Below are 25,995 nucleotides of genomic sequence, written 5' to 3' on the forward strand. Positions count from 1 at the left end.
GCAGTTTCGCATCTCAACTTTGAGTCTCTCAACACTGAGATAGCACATGAAGTTACAGTGAAGGGCACAAAATACAAAAAGAACATGTACATCTTGATTGGTGAACAAGAAGACCTTGTAGTGGGAAAAATTAAAGTAATTCTCGTTCATGAGGGTTTAGAAATACATTTTATTACAGAGGAGCGTCAGGCTGTGCGTCTTCCTGACATGGGTGCTTATAGTCTTAAACCATTAGGGAAAATGTGCTGTGTTAACCACAAGAATCTGCTAGATTACTACCCCTTGCCTGAGTACATGGTGTGGGGCATGCCATTACTAATTCTTCACCATACCTTTCTGTCCTTGTACAAAGATGTCCCTCTTGATTGAAGACATAAAGGCCATCATTCTCAAGGCTTTGCCCAATATTTCTGAAGAAACTTGTGGACAGCTGATCTCTATACTTCAGAATTGTGGAGTAGAAAATAACAACAAGAAGATATTTGTGAAGTCTTGCCAGTAATTCAACTCAGGAAACTACTAGAGGCCTTCAAATTGGGTAATGTAGACCTTAATATATCATAAGGGTGGATCAGTGGTTTTCAGTTCTGTTCTAGACTACACTGACTACAAAGATGGTTCCTGAATTGTTCTGTAATAAAATGAATGGTTCTATGTAGAACATTTCATGCTTAAATTGTTGTTTGCATTACAAAATGGTTCTTCATATTGATGGGGAATGTGTTTTATGTAGTTCCACCTTTTGAAAATGGCTCCGAATATAGCACCAAACAGTTATCATCTATGCACTGGCTTGCACATTTTGGAGATTCCTCTGCTTGAACCACAAATTATTTAACTAATTACCATATTAACATGCTGTTTGACTTTAAATGGGTGTGATCAAGCAAGCAAAAATACTTTTAACTATTAAATACTATAAAAACTACTTCAACCACGATTGACAACCACATAATTTATGTCTTTTTGCTTATTGTTTATCTAATGACATATTTGTAGTAAAGAAAATTTTAATTAAATGTAAATTAAACTTCTACCTTTATTTATTTTGTTGCCTTTCAGAGGCAGAGACCCTCACTTTGAATATGGAAGTAATATCAAGCCATTCACCACTCTCCAGCCCAACAGCATGTTCTAATCCATCACTGCATTCAGATTCTTTTCTTTCGCATGGATATGAAGAGTCAAGCTCACCCTCCACATCACTGTCTTCAGAAACAGACAGCAGAAGCCCAAATACCAGACCATTACACATTGCAAAGACATGGCCTGAAAGATTTCAAGTCCCATGGGAGAAAATGCCGCCAGAAATACAAACAGCAATTTCCTCTGGTAAGAGACCTAAACCTCCAGAACGCCGTCAGATGGTCAGAATTCTTGTAAGTGAGATGCGCAAGTTTGAGTTGTGCCCTACACGAGCACAGTGTCTCACTGTCTGTAGAAACATTATTAGGCAGTATCCTAATAGTTTTGCAGACATGTTTCCTGATGGTTCAGTAATGGCTGGAGGTTATACATCACTGCTTATACAAGTCAAGACACGTATTGAGAATCTGAACCGTGAGAGTAACATACGCCATAGAGCCTCAGCATCAAACACTGGAGGTAAGATGAGGCCGACTGACACTTATGGTTGTGTGAGATTTCAGCCTCAATTCCCGCCTGAAGAAACAGAGGAAACAGTGGAGGCAAAACGTCAAAGATTACAGGAGATTTATAGTCAGGAGGGAATGGGTGGAGTAGAGAAATCTGAAGTAAAAAATCTAATGGAGACTACATTCTGTCTTCTGCGTCAGCATCTAAATACAGCACCACCACCTTCAGTCCAAGACTTGAGAAGCCAGTGGCCTTACCTCTTTAATCAGAAGTCAATCTTCTGCCATTTTCAGATGCTCACTGAGATTAATGTGTTGCGAGCTTTGGAGATTTCCATGGCAGAATGTGGAGGACCGATTACAGAATACTTTAAATCAAAATCTAAAGATGCAAATGTAAAAGCTGTCCTCTCGAAAACTGAAGATGTCGAGGAACCAATCCGTGTTGTACAGCTACTTATGACACACTTTCAAGAGAATACCAGTGGGCTCATTTTTCATGCAGATGTGAGTTTACTTTTTGTTTTCTTTTGTTAGAATTTGTGTTTAATCTCGGTGTTATACTTAGGATATGAATCTTTTCATTTTCTTCAGACCAGTGCCACTGCAGCAGATGTTGAGAGGACTCTAACACTCCCTGCAAGTCCTCGTCTGATACTTCTTGGTATGTATATCTGTGTATGACTTTTGCATATTACTTTTATTCAGCAAAGCAATGTTATCAATACTTTAGTCAAATTAAGTAATTGGAGAAAAATTATATTTTTAATGCAAAATACTTCGTCAAGTAACTTTTGCACAGTCAGACTCACTCAGAGTCACAATCTCTCACTTAACTTACTCTCACTTGCACTCACACACACTCATTCTCACTCATATTCAGTCTCACGCATACTCATCCACTTAACTAACTCTCACCTTCACTCACTCACTCTCACACACTCACTTACCCTAACTGACTTTTAAACTCCAACCTAAAAAATTCACAATGAAGCCAGACTAGTCAAGTAGAGCATGGCATGCCCTTTTCCAATGAGCCCTGGATTGCATTAACCTTCAGCAAACCGGAGGTATGACCCTGAAAACACCACGCTTCTCAAGACTTTCTTTTTTGTTAGTGTCATATTCTCATGACCAGTAGCAGTAAAATCAACTAGTTGACTATTTTGTGTAACCCCTAACTCACACTCCAACACACACACACACATACTCACTGTTTAGCAGGCTAAATCCACAAGGAGTGCTGATGCTTTGCTTTGCTTTAATAACATGTGTCATTGTTAGTTAAAACAATGTTTTTTTTATGCAAGGAACAGACCAGGTCATTCAAGGCTGGATGATTAGTCTTGAGGGTCATGTCATTTGTGAGGGCATCCTACCTGCATTCTTGACTGGGCTTGCAACTTTGTTTGCAATGTACTACGTGTTCAACTTGCAGTACCAGGAGGAGGCATCTTGTACTTTGGAGTTCATTCAGAGGTAAGACATTTTGTGTCTTATATCTGTATTTGTGCGTGCTTCATTTCCCAAATCACTCTGAAAGTCACCAACCAATTATTATTTTTATACTGTTGTCTCTCCAGGCGCTTTGTTGGGATAAATCCAGAGAGGGGTTCAAAGACTAGCCGGGGCAAGGTGGTCTCAAAGAGGACCGGTAGACTTGTGAACAAGAAATCTTTCACAGTAAATCCTCGTGTCTCCACACTCCTAAAGAATCTCATGGACTTTCAGTGGGACTTCATTTAGGCAAGCAATTTTTCACACTCGCACTAATGCATTCACTAGTAGTGTGTGCAGATAGAGGAAATTTTACCAGTTTTGGGCTGTTTAATTTAATTTTGTTTTGTTTTTAAATTTATTTTATTATTAGCACATTTAATTTTTTAAAGGAACATTTTAGTTTAATTTTACTGGCCTCTCCCAGAAAAATAAGTCCTTTAATCATTGTTTTTTTTTTTTTTTTGAGTTTGAAAATGAGACGGGATCGATTGCCAGATTATTCAGACAATTCACTGAATTGAGTTTGAATTCACAGAATTTGTTCTGAGGTTGTGATTGTTATCATTTTGTTTAATAAATAATATACTTGAACATTTTTATGCTGGACTTATTTTTGGTCAGTTTAGTTTATTTTTTAGAAATCTAATTTGTATGTCAGTGAAGTAATTTCACAGATTACTTACTTAAATTGGACAGCTGTCATGGGGAAAATTTTTATTTATTCAGAATACAGTATACAGACACTAAAATGACAGTCAATTTCATGGTATGTTAATACAATGGTAAAAATCTGTAATTCAGAATATAGTATAGAAACTGTAAAATTACAGTAAAGAGCTGGAAACCCTGCTGCCAGTATTTTACTGTATTTACTGAAATTCACGGTATTTTAATGTATTTTATACAACAGTAAGAAACTGTAATTTAAAATACAGTACAGAAGCTGTAAAAATTACAGTATAGAGCTGGAAACACAGCTGCCAGTATTTTACCGTATTTACAGAAATTCACGGTATTTTAATGTATTTTCATACAACAGTAAGAAACTGTAATTTAAAATACAGTACAGAAGCTGTAAAAATTACAGTAAATAGCTGGAAACCCTGCTGCCAGTATTTTACTGTAATATTACGGGTAAATTTTTTACAGTGTGTATAGTGGTGGATGGAAGCAGACATTTGGCCTGAAGTTTTAGGTAAAACTGGGCTAGACATCTCAAGAACAGAGGTTCATCAATGATTTCTGGGCAGACCTCTTCAGTACTTTCCTCAAAATGAGGAGGAGCACCTATCTGCATATCAGACTGTTCTGCAACAAAGGGGCAGTCAGGGTTTACAATGGAGTTAACAAGGTTTTGTTCCCCATGATCTTTGTGCTTCCTAGATATGTGAGAAGTAAAGGTAGACACAACTGCAAACTTTCTGTTACACTGTTGAAATGGACAAGACACTTCTTTTCCCTCCCTAATGTGCGTTTTCAAATGAGCAAAAAAGCTCTTCAAATTTTCACACCTGATATCACATAAATCAACATGACAAGTCAAGTCTAATATGGCAAATAGCCTAGATGTAATTCCAGAGTTTCGTTTATGTCGATATGTGTGAGTTTTAAATGCTGAAAATTTTTGGAAGGTTCTTTTACAATCTGAAAAACCACACTTAAAGGCTATATTGGCTACATGCCTGTGAATTCGCATGTGCCGAACATGTGCAACAACCGTTCTAGCTTCATGTCCACAAACCTGGCAAATCATTTTAAAATTCGGATGTCATGCATCCAAATAAAAACTCCAAGAATGCTTTAGAAGTAGAAGACATGAATAATTACTACATTAATATTAGTTTGTGTCACTATTAGCAGCAATTAATTATGTGGGCTAACATTTAAGACCAACCTGTTCTACTTGTGCAATTAAAAAAAAATTCTTTCAATGATTAATGACTCCCACAAGGCCAAACAAAAGCAATTTATCAAAGTGAGCAACCCTTCTGGTTGCACTTGCACTATCAAGCTACTAGGGAGCAAATAAAAATTCTCGCAATATGGTAAAAATTACCTTCATAATAATAAACCACAGGGGAATAAATACAAAGGCAGCTTCAAATGATAGTTAAGCAATTAATGAAAAAAAAAATTGTACTAACTAAGTTAACATATAGGCTAACATGTTGATTTAGGTTACTAAATAAATATTAGCTGTAGCGAACCAGACAGCTCTCACATTCAATGCTAGCTAAAACTTAATGGTGTAGAGTTAGACATCTAATCTGTTAATCAATCTGAAAGTCCACAGAACAAAACACCACTTTGTTTGACTGAGGCAGCTTACCTTGTTAATGATACACCCGGGAAGAGTAATCCTCAGGGCTTTTTTACAACGGCAGCATCTGAATGTGGGCGGAGCTGAAGGCGGCTTTGAGAAAATACTGTTCTGTACCGTAAAATGATTTACTTCTTTTTAGCATACGGTAATACTGTAAATAACTATTTCCTTTTCACAGTATTACCGTATTTTACAAAAAACAGCATTTTACTGTTGTAATTTAGCTGTTTTTTTACAGTATTAACATATTTTACAAAAAACAGCATTTTACTGTTGTAATTTAGCTGTTTTTTTACAGGAATTTTTTACAGTGCAAACAATTGTTGAACATCTGCAAGAAATACATGATATAAGCCAGTCACATTTACTTTTCAAACTGAAAGAGAGGCTGGCTACACTTGGGGTTCATGAAGCAGACATAAGTGCCGTTATTGATGTATTAAAAAATGAAGATCTCTTTCGAAGATGCAATTCTCACACCCTGAAAACTAACCAGAGAAGGAAAACAGTTTTCAAAAATAATTTCAATTACATTGAACCAATTCCAATTTGTCTGGGGCAGAATAAGGCAGGCAAAGAATGTTTTGCACAGTATGTTCCAATTAAAGAAACGATCAAGTCTCTATTTCAGATTGACTCAATTAGGGAACATCATAAACAAGTGTCCACATCATTCCAAGCTAAAGATATCCTTCAGGATGTTTGGGATGGAAAACACTTGTCAGAAAATGTGTTGTTTCATGCAGAGAATTCATTTGGATTGATCCTATATCAGGATGCCTTAGAAGTAGCCAACCCTCTGGGATCTGGGAAGAAGAAACACAAAATACTTTGTGTGTATGCTACTCTTGCAGATATTGCACCACATCATAGATCAAGCATTGACCAACTGCAGCTTGTTCTACTTTGCAGAGAGCAGGATTTCAAGCATTTTGGTCAAGAGAAAGTCTTGGGTCCCTTGATAAAAGGTCTTAAAGATCTAGAGATGGGTGGCATTGCTTTTCCTGATGGACAGGTTTGCAAGGGAATATTGTGTTCCATTGTTGGGGACAATCCAGGTGCACATAATATAGGAGGATTCATAGAAAATTTTAGTAAGAGTGAATACTTCTGTAGGTATTGTACCATTGACAGAGCAACTTTTCAAGCAGATCCCCTTTTCAAAGGCGTTAAGCGAACAGTGCAGTTACATAGAGACCACCTCCAGTCTCTGAGTGATAATGCAGCTTTGAGTTCCAGTGGTGGTGTCAAATTTGATTCTGTGTTTAATCAACTAAGCTATTTTCATGTCTGTCAGCCAGGGTTACCTCCATGTCTTGGTCACGACCTTTTTGAAGGGGTTGTATCTTCTGATTTGTCATTATACATTCGTTATCTTGTAACAGTGGACAAGCAATTCACATATAGGGAACTGAATCAACGGATAAATCAATTCAAGTACTTGGGTAATGATGGTAACAACAAACCCAGTGAGGTTAGTGCAGGGGGAGAAAAGCTATCTGGCCATGCTGCACAAAACTGGTGTTTACTCAGGATGCTGCCAGTCTTAATCAGAGACAAAATCAGTAATCCAAGTGAGAGTGAAATATGGAGGCTGATTTTGCAGCTAAGAGAGATTGTTGAGCTCATATGTGCACCAGCTATTTTTACTGGTCAAGTAGCCTATTTAGGAGTTCTAATGGAGGAATATCTGTATTCTCGAAGGCAAGCCTTTCCTACTCAACCACTAAAACCCAAGCATCATTACCTTAGTCATTATCCTGAGCTGATCATTCACTTTGGGCCTCTCATACGTCTATGGACTCTAAGATTTGAGAGCAAACATACATATTTTAAGCAATGTGCCAGAAAATTGCACAACTTTAAAAATCTTTGTGGAACCCTAGCAGAGAGACATCAGCTGTTGCAGGCATTTCTTTATGCTGGAAATTTTTTTCCAGCAGATGTTGCTGTGGTCAAAAGCGCAGAGTTTTTTTTAGGTGACTATAATGATGAGATTAGACAAGCAGTTTCGCATCTCAACTTTGAGTCTCTCAACACTGAGATAGCACATGAAGTTACAGTGAAGGGCACAAAATACAAAAAGAACATGTACATCTTGATTGGTGAACAAGAAGACCTTGTAGTGGGAAAAATTAAAGTAATTCTCGTTCATGAGGGTTTAGAAATACATTTTATTACAGAGGAGCGTCAGGCTGTGCGTCTTCCTGACATGGGTGCTTATAGTCTTAAACCATTAGGGAAAATGTGCTGTGTTAACCACAAGAATCTGCTAGATTACTACCCCTTGCCTGAGTACATGGTGTGGGGCATGCCATTACTAATTCTTCACCATACCTTTCTGTCCTTGTACAAAGATGTCCCTCTTGATTGAAGACATAAAGGCCATCATTCTCAAGGCTTTGCCCAATATTTCTGAAGAAACTTGTGGACAGCTGATCTCTATACTTCAGAATTGTGGAGTAGAAAATAAAGACGACCTACGATATGTACAACAAGAAGATATTTGTGAAGTCTTGCCAGTAATTCAACTCAGGAAACTACTAGAGGCCTTCAAATTGGGTAATGTAGACCTTAATATATCATAAGGGTGGATCAGTGGTTTTCAGTTCTGTTCTAGACTACACTGACTACAAAGATGGTTCCTGAATTGTTCTGTAATAAAATGAATGGTTCTATGTAGAACATTTCATGCTTAAATTGTTGTTTGCATTACAAAATGGTTCTTCATATTGATGGGGAATGTGTTTTATGTAGTTCCACCTTTTGAAAATGGCTCCGAATATAGCACCAAACAGTTATCATCTATGCACTGGCTTGCACATTTTGGAGATTCCTCTGCTTGAACCACAAATTATTTAACTAATTACCATATTAACATGCTGTTTGACTTTAAATGGGTGTGATCAAGCAAGCAAAAATACTTTTAACTATTAAATACTATAAAAACTACTTCAACCACGATTGACAACCACATAATTTATGTCTTTTTGCTTATTGTTTATCTAATGACATATTTGTAGTAAAGAAAATTTTAATTAAATGTAAATTAAACTTCTACCTTTATTTATTTTGTTGCCTTTCAGAGGCAGAGACCCTCACTTTGAATATGGAAGTAATATCAAGCCATTCACCACTCTCCAGCCCAACAGCATGTTCTAATCCATCACTGCATTCAGATTCTTTTCTTTCGCATGGATATGAAGAGTCAAGCTCACCCTCCACATCACTGTCTTCAGAAACAGACAGCAGAAGCCCAAATACCAGACCATTACACATTGCAAAGACATGGCCTGAAAGATTTCAAGTCCCATGGGAGAAAATGCCGCCAGAAATACAAACAGCAATTTCCTCTGGTAAGAGACCTAAACCTCCAGAACGCCGTCAGATGGTCAGAATTCTTGTAAGTGAGATGCGCAAGTTTGAGTTGTGCCCTACACGAGCACAGTGTCTCACTGTCTGTAGAAACATTATTAGGCAGTATCCTAATAGTTTTGCAGACATGTTTCCTGATGGTTCAGTTATACATCACTGCTTATACAAGTCAAGACACGTATTGAGAATCTGAACCGTGAGAGTAACATACGCCATAGAGCCTCAGCATCAAACACTGGAGGTAAGATGAGGCCGACTGACACTTATGGTTGTGTGAGATTTCAGCCTCAATTCCCGCCTGAAGAAACAGAGGAAACAGTGGAGGCAAAACGTCAAAGATTACAGGAGATTTATAGTCAGGAGGGAATGGGTGGAGTAGAGAAATCTGAAGTAAAAAATCTAATGGAGACTACATTCTGTCTTCTGCGTCAGCATCTAAATACAGCACCACCACCTTCAGTCCAAGACTTGAGAAGCCAGTGGCCTTACCTCTTTAATCAGAAGTCAATCTTCTGCCATTTTCAGATGCTCACTGAGATTAATGTGTTGCGAGCTTTGGAGATTTCCATGGCAGAATGTGGAGGACCGATTACAGAATACTTTAAATCAAAATCTAAAGATGCAAATGTAAAAGCTGTCCTCTCGAAAACTGAAGATGTCGAGGAACCAATCCGTGTTGTACAGCTACTTATGACACACTTTCAAGAGAATACCAGTGGGCTCATTTTTCATGCAGATGTGAGTTTACTTTTTGTTTTCTTTTGTTAGAATTTGTGTTTAATCTCGGTGTTATACTTAGGATATGAATCTTTTCATTTTCTTCAGACCAGTGCCACTGCAGCAGATGTTGAGAGGACTCTAACACTCCCTGCAAGTCCTCGTCTGATACTTCTTGGTATGTATATCTGTGTATGACTTTTGCATATTACTTTTATTCAGCAAAGCAATGTTATCAATACTTTAGTCAAATTAAGTAATTGGAGAAAAATTATATTTTTAATGCAAAATACTTCGTCAAGTAACTTTTGCACAGTCAGACTCACTCAGAGTCACAATCTCTCACTTAACTTACTCTCACTTGCACTCACACACACTCATTCTCACTCATATTCAGTCTCACGCATACTCATCCACTTAACTAACTCTCACCTTCACTCACTCACTCTCACACACTCACTTACCCTAACTGACTTTTAAACTCCAACCTAAAAAATTCACAATGAAGCCAGACTAGTCAAGTAGAGCATGGCATGCCCTTTTCCAATGAGCCCTGGATTGCATTAACCTTCAGCAAACCGGAGGTATGACCCTGAAAACACCACGCTTCTCAAGACTTTCTTTTTTGTTAGTGTCATATTCTCATGACCAGTAGCAGTAAAATCAACTAGTTGACTATTTTGTGTAACCCCTAACTCACACTCCAACACACACACACACATACTCACTGTTTAGCAGGCTAAATCCACAAGGAGTGCTGATGCTTTGCTTTGCTTTAATAACATGTGTCATTGTTAGTTAAAACAATGTTTTTTTTATGCAAGGAACAGACCAGGTCATTCAAGGCTGGATGATTAGTCTTGAGGGTCATGTCATTTGTGAGGGCATCCTACCTGCATTCTTGACTGGGCTTGCAACTTTGTTTGCAATGTACTACGTGTTCAACTTGCAGTACCAGGAGGAGGCATCTTGTACTTTGGAGTTCATTCAGAGGTAAGACATTTTGTGTCTTATATCTGTATTTGTGCGTGCTTCATTTCCCAAATCACTCTGAAAGTCACCAACCAATTATTATTTTTATACTGTTGTCTCTCCAGGCGCTTTGTTGGGATAAATCCAGAGAGGGGTTCAAAGACTAGCCGGGGCAAGGTGGTCTCAAAGAGGACCGGTAGACTTGTGAACAAGAAATCTTTCACAGTAAATCCTCGTGTCTCCACACTCCTAAAGAATCTCATGGACTTTCAGTGGGACTTCATTTAGGCAAGCAATTTTTCACACTCGCACTAATGCATTCACTAGTAGTGTGTGCAGATAGAGGAAATTTTACCAGTTTTGGGCTGTTTAATTTAATTTTGTTTTGTTTTTAAATTTATTTTATTATTAGCACATTTAATTTTTTAAAGGAACATTTTAGTTTAATTTTACTGGCCTCTCCCAGAAAAATAAGTCCTTTAATCATTGTTTTTTTTTTTTTTTTGAGTTTGAAAATGAGACGGGATCGATTGCCAGATTATTCAGACAATTCACTGAATTGAGTTTGAATTCACAGAATTTGTTCTGAGGTTGTGATTGTTATCATTTTGTTTAATAAATAATATACTTGAACATTTTTATGCTGGACTTATTTTTGGTCAGTTTAGTTTATTTTTTAGAAATCTAATTTGTATGTCAGTGAAGTAATTTCACAGATTACTTACTTAAATTGGACAGCTGTCATGGGGAAAATTTTTATTTATTCAGAATACAGTATACAGACACTAAAATGACAGTCAATTTCATGGTATGTTAATACAATGGTAAAAATCTGTAATTCAGAATATAGTATAGAAACTGTAAAATTACAGTAAAGAGCTGGAAACCCTGCTGCCAGTATTTTACTGTATTTACTGAAATTCACGGTATTTTAATGTATTTTATACAACAGTAAGAAACTGTAATTTAAAATACAGTACAGAAGCTGTAAAAATTACAGTATAGAGCTGGAAACACAGCTGCCAGTATTTTACCGTATTTACAGAAATTCACGGTATTTTAATGTATTTTCATACAACAGTAAGAAACTGTAATTTAAAATACAGTACAGAAGCTGTAAAAATTACAGTAAATAGCTGGAAACCCTGCTGCCAGTATTTTACTGTAATATTACGGGTAAATTTTTTACAGTGTGTATAGTGGTGGATGGAAGCAGACATTTGGCCTGAAGTTTTAGGTAAAACTGGGCTAGACATCTCAAGAACAGAGGTTCATCAATGATTTCTGGGCAGACCTCTTCAGTACTTTCCTCAAAATGAGGAGGAGCACCTATCTGCATATCAGACTGTTCTGCAACAAAGGGGCAGTCAGGGTTTACAATGGAGTTAACAAGGTTTTGTTCCCCATGATCTTTGTGCTTCCTAGATATGTGAGAAGTAAAGGTAGACACAACTGCAAACTTTCTGTTACACTGTTGAAATGGACAAGACACTTCTTTTCCCTCCCTAATGTGCGTTTTCAAATGAGCAAAAAAGCTCTTCAAATTTTCACACCTGATATCACATAAATCAACATGACAAGTCAAGTCTAATATGGCAAATAGCCTAGATGTAATTCCAGAGTTTCGTTTATGTCGATATGTGTGAGTTTTAAATGCTGAAAATTTTTGGAAGGTTCTTTTACAATCTGAAAAACCACACTTAAAGGCTATATTGGCTACATGCCTGTGAATTCGCATGTGCCGAACATGTGCAACAACCGTTCTAGCTTCATGTCCACAAACCTGGCAAATCATTTTAAAATTCGGATGTCATGCATCCAAATAAAAACTCCAAGAATGCTTTAGAAGTAGAAGACATGAATAATTACTACATTAATATTAGTTTGTGTCACTATTAGCAGCAATTAATTATGTGGGCTAACATTTAAGACCAACCTGTTCTACTTGTGCAATTAAAAAAAAATTCTTTCAATGATTAATGACTCCCACAAGGCCAAACAAAAGCAATTTATCAAAGTGAGCAACCCTTCTGGTTGCACTTGCACTATCAAGCTACTAGGGAGCAAATAAAAATTCTCGCAATATGGTAAAAATTACCTTCATAATAATAAACCACAGGGGAATAAATACAAAGGCAGCTTCAAATGATAGTTAAGCAATTAATGAAAAAAAAAATTGTACTAAGTTAACATATAGGCTAACATGTTGATTTAGGTTACTAAATAAATATTAGCTGTAGCGAACCAGACAGCTCTCACATTCAATGCTAGCTAAAACTTAATGGTGTAGAGTTAGACATCTAATCTGTTAATCAATCTGAAAGTCCACAGAACAAAACACCACTTTGTTTGACTGAGGCAGCTTACCTTGTTAATGATACACCCGGGAAGAGTAATCCTCAGGGCTTTTTTACAACGGCAGCATCTGAATGTGGGCGGAGCTGAAGGCGGCTTTGAGAAAATACTGTTCTGTACCGTAAAATGATTTACTTCTTTTTAGCATACGGTAATACTGTAAATAACTATTTCCTTTTCACAGTATTACCGTATTTTACAAAAAACAGCATTTTACTGTTGTAATTTAGCTGTTTTTTTACAGTATTAACATATTTTACAAAAAACAGCATTTTACTGTTGTAATTTAGCTGTTTTTTTACAGGAATTTTTTACAGTGCAAACAATTGTTGAACATCTGCAAGAAATACATGATATAAGCCAGTCACATTTACTTTTCAAACTGAAAGAGAGGCTGGCTACACTTGGGGTTCATGAAGCAGACATAAGTGCCGTTATTGATGTATTAAAAAATGAAGATCTCTTTCGAAGATGCAATTCTCACACCCTGAAAACTAACCAGAGAAGGAAAACAGTTTTCAAAAATAATTTCAATTACATTGAACCAATTCCAATTTGTCTGGGGCAGAATAAGGCAGGCAAAGAATGTTTTGCACAGTATGTTCCAATTAAAGAAACGATCAAGTCTCTATTTCAGATTGACTCAATTAGGGAACATCATAAACAAGTGTCCACATCATTCCAAGCTAAAGATATCCTTCAGGATGTTTGGGATGGAAAACACTTGTCAGAAAATGTGTTGTTTCATGCAGAGAATTCATTTGGATTGATCCTATATCAGGATGCCTTAGAAGTAGCCAACCCTCTGGGATCTGGGAAGAAGAAACACAAAATACTTTGTGTGTATGCTACTCTTGCAGATATTGCACCACATCATAGATCAAGCATTGACCAACTGCAGCTTGTTCTACTTTGCAGAGAGCAGGATTTCAAGCATTTTGGTCAAGAGAAAGTCTTGGGTCCCTTGATAAAAGGTCTTAAAGATCTAGAGATGGGTGGCATTGCTTTTCCTGATGGACAGGTTTGCAAGGGAATATTGTGTTCCATTGTTGGGGACAATCCAGGTGCACATAATATAGGAGGATTCATAGAAAATTTTAGTAAGAGTGAATACTTCTGTAGGTATTGTACCATTGACAGAGCAACTTTTCAAGCAGATCCCCTTTTCAAAGGCGTTAAGCGAACAGTGCAGTTACATAGAGACCACCTCCAGTCTCTGAGTGATAATGCAGCTTTGAGTTCCAGTGGTGGTGTCAAATTTGATTCTGTGTTTAATCAACTAAGCTATTTTCATGTCTGTCAGCCAGGGTTACCTCCATGTCTTGGTCACGACCTTTTTGAAGGGGTTGTATCTTCTGATTTGTCATTATACATTCGTTATCTTGTAACAGTGGACAAGCAATTCACATATAGGGAACTGAATCAACGGATAAATCAATTCAAGTACTTGGGTAATGATGGTAACAACAAACCCAGTGAGGTTAGTGCAGGGGGAGAAAAGCTATCTGGCCATGCTGCACAAAACTGGTGTTTACTCAGGATGCTGCCAGTCTTAATCAGAGACAAAATCAGTAATCCAAGTGAGAGTGAAATATGGAGGCTGATTTTGCAGCTAAGAGAGATTGTTGAGCTCATATGTGCACCAGCTATTTTTACTGGTCAAGTAGCCTATTTAGGAGTTCTAATGGAGGAATATCTGTATTCTCGAAGGCAAGCCTTTCCTACTCAACCACTAAAACCCAAGCATCATTACCTTAGTCATTATCCTGAGCTGATCATTCACTTTGGGCCTCTCATACGTCTATGGACTCTAAGATTTGAGAGCAAACATACATATTTTAAGCAATGTGCCAGAAAATTGCACAACTTTAAAAATCTTTGTGGAACCCTAGCAGAGAGACATCAGCTGTTGCAGGCATTTCTTTATGCTGGAAATTTTTTTCCAGCAGATGTTGCTGTGGTCAAAAGCGCAGAGTTTTTTTTAGGTGACTATAATGATGAGATTAGACAAGCAGTTTCGCATCTCAACTTTGAGTCTCTCAACACTGAGATAGCACATGAAGTTACAGTGAAGGGCACAAAATACAAAAAGAACATGTACATCTTGATTGGTGAACAAGAAGACCTTGTAGTGGGAAAAATTAAAGTAATTCTCGTTCATGAGGGTTTAGAAATACATTTTATTACAGAGGAGCGTCAGGCTGTGCGTCTTCCTGACATGGGTGCTTATAGTCTTAAACCATTAGGGAAAATGTGCTGTGTTAACCACAAGAATCTGCTAGATTACTACCCCTTGCCTGAGTACATGGTGTGGGGCATGCCATTACTAATTCTTCACCATACCTTTCTGTCCTTGTACAAAGATGTCCCTCTTGATTGAAGACATAAAGGCCATCATTCTCAAGGCTTTGCCCAATATTTCTGAAGAAACTTGTGGACAGCTGATCTCTATACTTCAGAATTGTGGAGTAGAAAATAAAGACGACCTACGATATGTACAACAAGAAGATATTTGTGAAGTCTTGCCAGTAATTCAACTCAGGAAACTACTAGAGGCCTTCAAATTGGGTAATGTAGACCTTAATATATCATAAGGGTGGATCAGTGGTTTTCAGTTCTGTTCTAGACTACACTGACTACAAAGATGGTTCCTGAATTGTTCTGTAATAAAATGAATGGTTCTATGTAGAACATTTCATGCTTAAATTGTTGTTTGCATTACAAAATGGTTCTTCATATTGATGGGGAATGTGTTTTATGTAGTTCCACCTTTTGAAAATGGCTCCGAATATAGCACCAAACAGTTATCATCTATGCACTGGCTTGCACATTTTGGAGATTCCTCTGCTTGAACCACAAATTATTTAACTAATTACCATATTAACATGCTGTTTGACTTTAAATGGGTGTGATCAAGCAAGCAAAAATACTTTTAACTATTAAATACTATAAAAACTACTTCAACCACGATTGACAACCACATAATTTATGTCTTTTTGCTTATTGTTTATCTAATGACATATTTGTAGTAAAGAAAATTTTAATTAAATGTAAATTAAACTTCTACCTTTATTTATTTTGTTGCCTTTCAGAGGCAGAGACCCTCACTTTGAATATGGAAGTAATATCAAGCCATTCACCACTCTCCAGCCCAACAGCATGTTCTAATCCATCACTGCATTCAGATTCTTTTCTTTCGCATGGATATGAAGAGTCAAGCTCACCCTCCACATCACTGTCTTCAGAAACAGACAGCAGAAGCCCAAATACCAGACCATTACACATTGCAAAGACATGGCCTGAAAGATTTCAAGTCCCATGGGAGAAAATGCCGCCAGAAATACAAACAGCAATTTCCTCTGGTAAGAGACCTAAACCTCCAGAACGCCGTCAGATGGTCAGAATTCTTGTAAGTGAGATGCGCAAGTTTGAGTTGTGCCCTACACGAGCACAGTGTCTCACTGTCTGTAGAAACATTATTAGGCAGTATCCTAATAGTTTTGCAGACATGTTTCCTGATGGTTCAGTAATGGCTGGAGGTTATACATCACTGCTTATACAAGTCAAGACACGTATTGAGAATCTGAACCGTGAGAGTAACATACGCCATAGAGCCTCAGCATCAAACACTGGAGGTAAGATGAGGCCGACTGACACTTATGGTTGTGTGAGATTTCAGCCTCAATTCCCGCCTGAAGAAACAGAGGAAACAGTGGAGGCAAAACGTCAAAGATTACAGGAGATTTATAGTCAGGAGGGAATGGGTGGAGTAGAGAAATCTGAAGTAAAAAATCTAATGGAGACTACATTCTGTCTTCTGCGTCAGCATCTAAATACAGCACCACCACCTTCAGTCCAAGACTTGAGAAGCCAGTGGCCTTACCTCTTTAATCAGAAGTCAATCTTCTGCCATTTTCAGATGCTCACTGAGATTAATGTGTTGCGAGCTTTGGAGATTTCCATGGCAGAATGTGGAGGACCGATTACAGAATACTTTAAATCAAAATCTAAAGATGCAAATGTAAAAGCTGTCCTCTCGAAAACTGAAGATGTCGAGGAACCAATCCGTGTTGTACAGCTACTTATGACACACTTTCAAGAGAATACCAGTGGGCTCATTTTTCATGCAGATGTGAGTTTACTTTTTGTTTTCTTTTGTTAGAATTTGTGTTTAATCTCGGTGTTATACTTAGGATATGAATCTTTTCATTTTCTTCAGACCAGTGCCACTGCAGCAGATGTTGAGAGGACTCTAACACTCCCTGCAAGTCCTCGTCTGATACTTCTTGGTATGTATATCTGTGTATGACTTTTGCATATTACTTTTATTCAGCAAAGCAATGTTATCAATACTTTAGTCAAATTAAGTAATTGGAGAAAAATTATATTTTTAATGCAAAATACTTCGTCAAGTAACTTTTGCACAGTCAGACTCACTCAGAGTCACAATCTCTCACTTAACTTACTCTCACTTGCACTCACACACACTCATTCTCACTCATATTCAGTCTCACGCATACTCATCCACTTAACTAACTCTCACCTTCACTCACTCACTCTCACACACTCACTTACCCTAACTGACTTTTAAACTCCAACCTAAAAAATTCACAATGAAGCCAGACTAGTCAAGTAGAGCATGGCATGCCCTTTTCCAATGAGCCCTGGATTGCATTAACCTTCAGCAAACCGGAGGTATGACCCTGAAAACACCACGCTTCTCAAGACTTTCTTTTTTGTTAGTGTCATATTCTCATGACCAGTAGCAGTAAAATCAACTAGTTGACTATTTTGTGTAACCCCTAACTCACACTCCAACACACACACACACATACTCACTGTTTAGCAGGCTAAATCCACAAGGAGTGCTGATGCTTTGCTTTGCTTTAATAACATGTGTCATTGTTAGTTAAAACAATGTTTTTTTTATGCAAGGAACAGACCAGGTCATTCAAGGCTGGATGATTAGTCTTGAGGGTCATGTCATTTGTGAGGGCATCCTACCTGCATTCTTGACTGGGCTTGCAACTTTGTTTGCAATGTACTACGTGTTCAACTTGCAGTACCAGGAGGAGGCATCTTGTACTTTGGAGTTCATTCAGAGGTAAGACATTTTGTGTCTTATATCTGTATTTGTGCGTGCTTCATTTCCCAAATCACTCTGAAAGTCACCAACCAATTATTATTTTTATACTGTTGTCTCTCCAGGCGCTTTGTTGGGATAAATCCAGAGAGGGGTTCAAAGACTAGCCGGGGCAAGGTGGTCTCAAAGAGGACCGGTAGACTTGTGAACAAGAAATCTTTCACAGTAAATCCTCGTGTCTCCACACTCCTAAAGAATCTCATGGACTTTCAGTGGGACTTCATTTAGGCAAGCAATTTTTCACACTCGCACTAATGCATTCACTAGTAGTGTGTGCAGATAGAGGAAATTTTACCAGTTTTGGGCTGTTTAATTTAATTTTGTTTTGTTTTTAAATTTATTTTATTATTAGCACATTTAATTTTTTAAAGGAACATTTTAGTTTAATTTTACTGGCCTCTCCCAGAAAAATAAGTCCTTTAATCATTGTTTTTTTTTTTTTTTTGAGTTTGAAAATGAGACGGGATCGATTGCCAGATTATTCAGACAATTCACTGAATTGAGTTTGAATTCACAGAATTTGTTCTGAGGTTGTGATTGTTATCATTTTGTTTAATAAATAATATACTTGAACATTTTTATGCTGGACTTATTTTTGGTCAGTTTAGTTTATTTTTTAGAAATCTAATTTGTATGTCAGTGAAGTAATTTCACAGATTACTTACTTAAATTGGACAGCTGTCATGGGGAAAATTTTTATTTATTCAGAATACAGTATACAGACACTAAAATGACAGTCAATTTCATGGTATGTTAATACAATGGTAAAAATCTGTAATTCAGAATATAGTATAGAAACTGTAAAATTACAGTAAAGAGCTGGAAACCCTGCTGCCAGTATTTTACTGTATTTACTGAAATTCACGGTATTTTAATGTATTTTATACAACAGTAAGAAACTGTAATTTAAAATACAGTACAGAAGCTGTAAAAATTACAGTATAGAGCTGGAAACACAGCTGCCAGTATTTTACCGTATTTACAGAAATTCACGGTATTTTAATGTATTTTCATACAACAGTAAGAAACTGTAATTTAAAATACAGTACAGAAGCTGTAAAAATTACAGTAAATAGCTGGAAACCCTGCTGCCAGTATTTTACTGTAATATTACGGGTAAATTTTTTACAGTGTGTATAGTGGTGGATGGAAGCAGACATTTGGCCTGAAGTTTTAGGTAAAACTGGGCTAGACATCTCAAGAACAGAGGTTCATCAATGATTTCTGGGCAGACCTCTTCAGTACTTTCCTCAAAATGAGGAGGAGCACCTATCTGCATATCAGACTGTTCTGCAACAAAGGGGCAGTCAGGGTTTACAATGGAGTTAACAAGGTTTTGTTCCCCATGATCTTTGTGCTTCCTAGATATGTGAGAAGTAAAGGTAGACACAACTGCAAACTTTCTGTTACACTGTTGAAATGGACAAGACACTTCTTTTCCCTCCCTAATGTGCGTTTTCAAATGAGCAAAAAAGCTCTTCAAATTTTCACACCTGATATCACATAAATCAACATGACAAGTCAAGTCTAATATGGCAAATAGCCTAGATGTAATTCCAGAGTTTCGTTTATGTCGATATGTGTGAGTTTTAAATGCTGAAAATTTTTGGAAGGTTCTTTTACAATCTGAAAAACCACACTTAAAGGCTATATTGGCTACATGCCTGTGAATTCGCATGTGCCGAACATGTGCAACAACCGTTCTAGCTTCATGTCCACAAACCTGGCAAATCATTTTAAAATTCGGATGTCATGCATCCAAATAAAAACTCCAAGAATGCTTTAGAAGTAGAAGACATGAATAATTACTACATTAATATTAGTTTGTGTCACTATTAGCAGCAATTAATTATGTGGGCTAACATTTAAGACCAACCTGTTCTACTTGTGCAATTAAAAAAAAATTCTTTCAATGATTAATGACTCCCACAAGGCCAAACAAAAGCAATTTATCAAAGTGAGCAACCCTTCTGGTTGCACTTGCACTATCAAGCTACTAGGGAGCAAATAAAAATTCTCGCAATATGGTAAAAATTACCTTCATAATAATAAACCACAGGGGAATAAATACAAAGGCAGCTTCAAATGATAGTTAAGCAATTAATGAAAAAAAAAATTGTACTAACTAAGTTAACATATAGGCTAACATGTTGATTTAGGTTACTAAATAAATATTAGCTGTAGCGAACCAGACAGCTCTCACATTCAATGCTAGCTAAAACTTAATGGTGTAGAGTTAGACATCTAATCTGTTAATCAATCTGAAAGTCCACAGAACAAAACACCACTTTGTTTGACTGAGGCAGCTTACCTTGTTAATGATACACCCGGGAAGAGTAATCCTCAGGGCTTTTTTACAACGGCAGCATCTGAATGTGGGCGGAGCTGAAGGCGGCTTTGAGAAAATACTGTTCTGTACCGTAAAATGATTTACTTCTTTTTAGCATACGGTAATACTGTAAATAACTATTTCCTTTTCACAGTATTACCGTATTTTACAAAAAACAGCATTTTACTGTTGTAATTTAGCTGTTTTTTTACAGTATTAACATATTTTACAAAAAACAGCATTTTACTGTTGTAATTTAGCTGTTTTTTTACAGGAATTTTTTACAGTGCAAACAATTGTTGAACATCTGCAAGAAATACATGATATAAGCCAGTCACATTTACTTTTCAAACTGAAAGAGAGGCTGGCTACACTTGGGGTTCATGAAGCAGACATAAGTGCCGTTATTGATGTATTAAAAAATGAAGATCTCTTTCGAAGATGCAATTCTCACACCCTGAAAACTAACCAGAGAAGGAAAACAGTTTTCAAAAATAATTTCAATTACATTGAACCAATTCCAATTTGTCTGGGGCAGAATAAGGCAGGCAAAGAATGTTTTGCACAGTATGTTCCAATTAAAGAAACGATCAAGTCTCTATTTCAGATTGACTCAATTAGGGAACATCATAAACAAGTGTCCACATCATTCCAAGCTAAAGATATCCTTCAGGATGTTTGGGATGGAAAACACTTGTCAGAAAATGTGTTGTTTCATGCAGAGAATTCATTTGGATTGATCCTATATCAGGATGCCTTAGAAGTAGCCAACCCTCTGGGATCTGGGAAGAAGAAACACAAAATACTTTGTGTGTATGCTACTCTTGCAGATATTGCACCACATCATAGATCAAGCATTGACCAACTGCAGCTTGTTCTACTTTGCAGAGAGCAGGATTTCAAGCATTTTGGTCAAGAGAAAGTCTTGGGTCCCTTGATAAAAGGTCTTAAAGATCTAGAGATGGGTGGCATTGCTTTTCCTGATGGACAGGTTTGCAAGGGAATATTGTGTTCCATTGTTGGGGACAATCCAGGTGCACATAATATAGGAGGATTCATAGAAAATTTTAGTAAGAGTGAATACTTCTGTAGGTATTGTACCATTGACAGAGCAACTTTTCAAGCAGATCCCCTTTTCAAAGGCGTTAAGCGAACAGTGCAGTTACATAGAGACCACCTCCAGTCTCTGAGTGATAATGCAGCTTTGAGTTCCAGTGGTGGTGTCAAATTTGATTCTGTGTTTAATCAACTAAGCTATTTTCATGTCTGTCAGCCAGGGTTACCTCCATGTCTTGGTCACGACCTTTTTGAAGGGGTTGTATCTTCTGATTTGTCATTATACATTCGTTATCTTGTAACAGTGGACAAGCAATTCACATATAGGGAACTGAATCAACGGATAAATCAATTCAAGTACTTGGGTAATGATGGTAACAACAAACCCAGTGAGGTTAGTGCAGGGGGAGAAAAGCTATCTGGCCATGCTGCACAAAACTGGTGTTTACTCAGGATGCTGCCAGTCTTAATCAGAGACAAAATCAGTAATCCAAGTGAGAGTGAAATATGGAGGCTGATTTTGCAGCTAAGAGAGATTGTTGAGCTCATATGTGCACCAGCTATTTTTACTGGTCAAGTAGCCTATTTAGGAGTTCTAATGGAGGAATATCTGTATTCTCGAAGGCAAGCCTTTCCTACTCAACCACTAAAACCCAAGCATCATTACCTTAGTCATTATCCTGAGCTGATCATTCACTTTGGGCCTCTCATACGTCTATGGACTCTAAGATTTGAGAGCAAACATACATATTTTAAGCAATGTGCCAGAAAATTGCACAACTTTAAAAATCTTTGTGGAACCCTAGCAGAGAGACATCAGCTGTTGCAGGCATTTCTTTATGCTGGAAATTTTTTTCCAGCAGATGTTGCTGTGGTCAAAAGCGCAGAGTTTTTTTTAGGTGACTATAATGATGAGATTAGACAAGCAGTTTCGCATCTCAACTTTGAGTCTCTCAACACTGAGATAGCACATGAAGTTACAGTGAAGGGCACAAAATACAAAAAGAACATGTACATCTTGATTGGTGAACAAGAAGACCTTGTAGTGGGAAAAATTAAAGTAATTCTCGTTCATGAGGGTTTAGAAATACATTTTATTACAGAGGAGCGTCAGGCTGTGCGTCTTCCTGACATGGGTGCTTATAGTCTTAAACCATTAGGGAAAATGTGCTGTGTTAACCACAAGAATCTGCTAGATTACTACCCCTTGCCTGAGTACATGGTGTGGGGCATGCCATTACTAATTCTTCACCATACCTTTCTGTCCTTGTACAAAGATGTCCCTCTTGATTGAAGACATAAAGGCCATCATTCTCAAGGCTTTGCCCAATATTTCTGAAGAAACTTGTGGACAGCTGATCTCTATACTTCAGAATTGTGGAGTAGAAAATAAAGACGACCTACGATATGTACAACAAGAAGATATTTGTGAAGTCTTGCCAGTAATTCAACTCAGGAAACTACTAGAGGCCTTCAAATTGGGTAATGTAGACCTTAATATATCATAAGGGTGGATCAGTGGTTTTCAGTTCTGTTCTAGACTACACTGACTACAAAGATGGTTCCTGAATTGTTCTGTAATAAAATGAATGGTTCTATGTAGAACATTTCATGCTTAAATTGTTGTTTGCATTACAAAATGGTTCTTCATATTGATGGGGAATGTGTTTTATGTAGTTCCACCTTTTGAAAATGGCTCCGAATATAGCACCAAACAGTTATCATCTATGCACTGGCTTGCACATTTTGGAGATTCCTCTGCTTGAACCACAAATTATTTAACTAATTACCATATTAACATGCTGTTTGACTTTAAATGGGTGTGATCAAGCAAGCAAAAATACTTTTAACTATTAAATACTATAAAAACTACTTCAACCACGATTGACAACCACATAATTTATGTCTTTTTGCTTATTGTTTATCTAATGACATATTTGTAGTAAAGAAAATTTTAATTAAATGTAAATTAAACTTCTACCTTTATTTATTTTGTTGCCTTTCAGAGGCAGAGACCCTCACTTTGAATATGGAAGTAATATCAAGCCATTCACCACTCTCCAGCCCAACAGCATGTTCTAATCCATCACTGCATTCAGATTCTTTTCTTTCGCATGGATATGAAGAGTCAAGCTCACCCTCCACATCACTGTCTTCAGAAACAGACAGCAGAAGCCCAAATACCAGACCATTACACATTGCAAAGACATGGCCTGAAAGATTTCAAGTCCCATGGGAGAAAATGCCGCCAGAAATACAAACAGCAATTTCCTCTGGTAAGAGACCTAAACCTCCAGAACGCCGTCAGATGGTCAGAATTCTTGTAAGTGAGATGCGCAAGTTTGAGTTGTGCCCTACACGAGCACAGTGTCTCACTGTCTGTAGAAACATTATTAGGCAGTATCCTAATAGTTTTGCAGACATGTTTCCTGATGGTTCAGTAATGGCTGGAGGTTATACATCACTGCTTATACAAGTCAAGACACGTATTGAGAATCTGAACCGTGAGAGTAACATACGCCATAGAGCCTCAGCATCAAACACTGGAGGTAAGATGAGGCCGACTGACACTTATGGTTGTGTGAGATTTCAGCCTCAATTCCCGCCTGAAGAAACAGAGGAAACAGTGGAGGCAAAACGTCAAAGATTACAGGAGATTTATAGTCAGGAGGGAATGGGTGGAGTAGAGAAATCTGAAGTAAAAAATCTAATGGAGACTACATTCTGTCTTCTGCGTCAGCATCTAAATACAGCACCACCACCTTCAGTCCAAGACTTGAGAAGCCAGTGGCCTTACCTCTTTAATCAGAAGTCAATCTTCTGCCATTTTCAGATGCTCACTGAGATTAATGTGTTGCGAGCTTTGGAGATTTCCATGGCAGAATGTGGAGGACCGATTACAGAATACTTTAAATCAAAATCTAAAGATGCAAATGTAAAAGCTGTCCTCTCGAAAACTGAAGATGTCGAGGAACCAATCCGTGTTGTACAGCTACTTATGACACACTTTCAAGAGAATACCAGTGGGCTCATTTTTCATGCAGATGTGAGTTTACTTTTTGTTTTCTTTTGTTAGAATTTGTGTTTAATCTCGGTGTTATACTTAGGATATGAATCTTTTCATTTTCTTCAGACCAGTGCCACTGCAGCAGATGTTGAGAGGACTCTAACACTCCCTGCAAGTCCTCGTCTGATACTTCTTGGTATGTATATCTGTGTATGACTTTTGCATATTACTTTTATTCAGCAAAGCAATGTTATCAATACTTTAGTCAAATTAAGTAATTGGAGAAAAATTATATTTTTAATGCAAAATACTTCGTCAAGTAACTTTTGCACAGTCAGACTCACTCAGAGTCACAATCTCTCACTTAACTTACTCTCACTTGCACTCACACACACTCATTCTCACTCATATTCAGTCTCACGCATACTCATCCACTTAACTAACTCTCACCTTCACTCACTCACTCTCACACACTCACTTACCCTAACTGACTTTTAAACTCCAACCTAAAAAATTCACAATGAAGCCAGACTAGTCAAGTAGAGCATGGCATGCCCTTTTCCAATGAGCCCTGGATTGCATTAACCTTCAGCAAACCGGAGGTATGACCCTGAAAACACCACGCTTCTCAAGACTTTCTTTTTTGTTAGTGTCATATTCTCATGACCAGTAGCAGTAAAATCAACTAGTTGACTATTTTGTGTAACCCCTAACTCACACTCCAACACACACACACACATACTCACTGTTTAGCAGGCTAAATCCACAAGGAGTGCTGATGCTTTGCTTTGCTTTAATAACATGTGTCATTGTTAGTTAAAACAATGTTTTTTTTATGCAAGGAACAGACCAGGTCATTCAAGGCTGGATGATTAGTCTTGAGGGTCATGTCATTTGTGAGGGCATCCTACCTGCATTCTTGACTGGGCTTGCAACTTTGTTTGCAATGTACTACGTGTTCAACTTGCAGTACCAGGAGGAGGCATCTTGTACTTTGGAGTTCATTCAGAGGTAAGACATTTTGTGTCTTATATCTGTATTTGTGCGTGCTTCATTTCCCAAATCACTCTGAAAGTCACCAACCAATTATTATTTTTATACTGTTGTCTCTCCAGGCGCTTTGTTGGGATAAATCCAGAGAGGGGTTCAAAGACTAGCCGGGGCAAGGTGGTCTCAAAGAGGACCGGTAGACTTGTGAACAAGAAATCTTTCACAGTAAATCCTCGTGTCTCCACACTCCTAAAGAATCTCATGGACTTTCAGTGGGACTTCATTTAGGCAAGCAATTTTTCACACTCGCACTAATGCATTCACTAGTAGTGTGTGCAGATAGAGGAAATTTTACCAGTTTTGGGCTGTTTAATTTAATTTTGTTTTGTTTTTAAATTTATTTTATTATTAGCACATTTAATTTTTTAAAGGAACATTTTAGTTTAATTTTACTGGCCTCTCCCAGAAAAATAAGTCCTTTAATCATTGTTTTTTTTTTTTTTTTGAGTTTGAAAATGAGACGGGATCGATTGCCAGATTATTCAGACAATTCACTGAATTGAGTTTGAATTCACAGAATTTGTTCTGAGGTTGTGATTGTTATCATTTTGTTTAATAAATAATATACTTGAA

The 25,995-nt window shown here is 37.4% G+C and overlaps 1 protein-coding gene and 1 pseudogene across 5 annotated transcripts; both read left to right on the forward strand.

Moving 5' to 3' along the window:
• The first annotated feature begins 468 nt into the window (after positions 1 to 468).
• LOC143506832 (uncharacterized) lies at positions 469 to 11,115 on the forward strand (annotated as a pseudogene).
• LOC143506831 (uncharacterized) lies at positions 10,634 to 25,995 on the forward strand. 5 transcript variants are annotated; one of them, XM_076996445.1, is made up of 7 exons: positions 15,268 to 15,405; positions 15,930 to 16,199; positions 22,643 to 22,847; positions 23,372 to 24,411; positions 24,499 to 24,568; positions 25,215 to 25,383; positions 25,488 to 25,995. In XM_076996445.1, the coding sequence occupies exons 2-7, from the start codon at positions 16,038 to 16,040 to the stop codon at positions 25,648 to 25,650; spliced, it is 1,809 nt and encodes a 602-aa protein (XP_076852560.1). In that variant the 5' UTR covers positions 15,268 to 15,405; positions 15,930 to 16,037; the 3' UTR covers positions 25,651 to 25,995. The 5 variants fall into 5 exon arrangements, with proteins under 5 accessions (XP_076852562.1, XP_076852560.1, XP_076852561.1 ...); XM_076996446.1 differs by having other exon boundaries at positions 25,221 to 25,383; XM_076996447.1 differs by lacking the exons at positions 22,643 to 22,847; positions 23,372 to 24,411; positions 24,499 to 24,568; positions 25,215 to 25,383; positions 25,488 to 25,995 and adding exons at positions 10,634 to 10,770; positions 17,057 to 17,126; positions 17,773 to 17,941; positions 18,046 to 18,553 and having other exon boundaries at positions 15,201 to 15,405; positions 15,930 to 16,969.

Source organism: Brachyhypopomus gauderio, unplaced genomic scaffold, assembly GCF_052324685.1.
Source record: "Brachyhypopomus gauderio isolate BG-103 unplaced genomic scaffold, BGAUD_0.2 sc533, whole genome shotgun sequence".
In the NCBI taxonomy this organism is placed as follows: Eukaryota; Metazoa; Chordata; class Actinopteri; order Gymnotiformes; family Hypopomidae; genus Brachyhypopomus; species Brachyhypopomus gauderio.